This window comes from Heterodontus francisci, chromosome 34 (genome assembly GCF_036365525.1).
Source record: "Heterodontus francisci isolate sHetFra1 chromosome 34, sHetFra1.hap1, whole genome shotgun sequence".
Classification (NCBI taxonomy): domain Eukaryota; kingdom Metazoa; phylum Chordata; class Chondrichthyes; order Heterodontiformes; family Heterodontidae; genus Heterodontus; species Heterodontus francisci.
Window position 1 is genome coordinate 15,445,134 of NC_090404.1, and position 1,893 is coordinate 15,447,026.

The 1,893-nt window shown below is 53.1% G+C and overlaps 1 protein-coding gene across 1 annotated transcript in view; it reads right to left on the reverse strand.

The window, feature by feature from the left end:
• The window catches only part of LOC137348668 (heterogeneous nuclear ribonucleoprotein C-like), a 25,605-nt gene extending 23,978 nt beyond the window's left edge, over positions 1-1,627 (reverse strand). The window contains exons 1-2 of the mRNA XM_068013926.1: positions 1,357-1,627; positions 1,136-1,197 (exon numbers count right to left, since the gene is read on the reverse strand). Of these exons, the coding sequence (XP_067870027.1) occupies positions 1,136-1,197; positions 1,357-1,612 (318 nt within the window). The 5' untranslated portion in view covers positions 1,613-1,627. The remainder of the gene's footprint in view (positions 1-1,135; positions 1,198-1,356) is intronic.
• Positions 1,628-1,893: the final 266 nt, after the last annotated feature.

Here is a 1,893-nt window from a genome sequence, read left to right on the forward strand (position 1 = left end):
ATTCTCTGACCCAGAGGGTTGTGGTTGCTCCATCATTGAATACATTTAAGGCTGGGATAGATAGATTTTTGGTCTCTCAGGGAATCAAGGGATATGGGGAGCGGGTGGGAAAGTGGAGTTGAAGCCCAAGATCAGCCGTGATGGTATTGAATGGCGGAGCAGGCTCAATGGACCATATGGTCTACTCCTGCTCATGTTCTTGTGGGCATGAAAGTGGAATTGAGATCAAACATCAGCATGACCTTACTGAATAGCAGAGCAGGCTTGAAGGGCTATTTGACCCTTCACCACCTCAGGATGTGTCAAAATGCTTTTTCAGCTAATGAAGTACTTTTCTCTTTAAGTGTCATCACTTTGTAATGTGGGGATGGGGCGGGAGACAGACAGACAGGGAGGGTGAGAGAGGAGGAGACAAAGACACAGAGAGGCAGAGACAAAGGGGACCTAGTTTGCCAGAATCCCACAACAGAAGTGAAAATATCAAGGTGCAGACACACAGGCCACAGTTTACCTTTCATGTTCCTGCTTTCGCTCATTCATCTCAAGCTCTGCTGCCCGTGTCCTTACTCACACCAAGTCCCATTCACTCATCACCACGCTCGCTGACCTACACTGGCTCCCGGTCTGGCAGCTCCTCCATTTTAAAATTCTCATCCTTGTTTTCAAATCCCTCTGTGACCTCGCCCCTCCCTACCTCTGTAATCTGCTTGCCCATTGAGCATCCCCGATTTTAATTGTTCCACCAGTGGCGGCCATGCCTGGGCCCTCAGCTCCGGAATTCCTTCCCTAAACCTTTCCACCTCTCTCTCTCTCTCTCCACAAACTTCCCGCCGCTCTTCAGCCACGACTCAGTGGGTCTCACTCTTGCCTCCAAGTCGGGAGGTTGTGGATTCAAGCCAGAGACTCACGCCCCCATAATCCGGGGCCGACTCTCCCAGAGCCGGTACTCAGATGGCGCGAGACTGCGGGAGGTGCTGTTAGAACAAATTGAGATGTTAAATCAAGGGCCCCATCTGTCCTCTCGGGTGGACGTAAAAGATCCCACAGCCACTACTGGAAGAGGAGCAGGGGAGTTCTCCCTGCTGTTCTGGAGCTGACGTTTATTCCCCAAGAGAACCTAAAAACAGATCATTACCACGTTGCAGTTGGTCGGACCTTGCTGTGTGGAAATTTCCTGCATTGCAACAGCGATCGCACCTCAAACAAAAAACATTACTTGGTTTGTTCATCCCAAAGTGGGCTGTGTTTTGAGGTGGTGAAAGGCGCTGCAGAAATGCACCTTCTTTCCTTCCCCTGTATATCCTCTACTCCTCCCTCCCCGCCCCAGCAGCCCCTTTCCCGCTTCCTCTCGCTTACCCAGCGGCTGTCCGGCGATTATCCTTCCATCCTCCGCCGCCACGGCCGTCCGGGCAGTCCTCTCGTTGGCGTACTGGACGAAGGCGTAGCCCTTGTGCACCGAGCAGCCCACAATCTTGCCGTACTTGGCGAAGAGGCCCTCCACGTCGGTCTTCTTCACCACGGCCGTGTTCAGGTTGCCGATGAAGACCCGAGAGTTCAGGGACCGCGGGTCATTCTTGTTGGTCACGTTGCTGGCCATCAGTTTGGCGGCCATCAGGCTGTCGTACCCCTGATGGTGGGGGTTTGGGGAAGTGGTGTGGGGGGGGGGGGGGGTGGGCGGGAAAGAGAGTGAGGGGTGAGGGAGAGAGGTAAAAGAAAAAAAAAATTGAGCGCTGAAAATTAGCACCTACCATTCCTCTAATCCTGGCCTCTTGTCCATCCCCCAATTTACATTGTATCATCAGCGGCCACGCCTGCAGCCACCGGCACCCTAAGCTTTGGTGTTCCCTCCCGAAACCTCTCTCTCTCTCCTTTAAGACACTCCTTACAACTCAC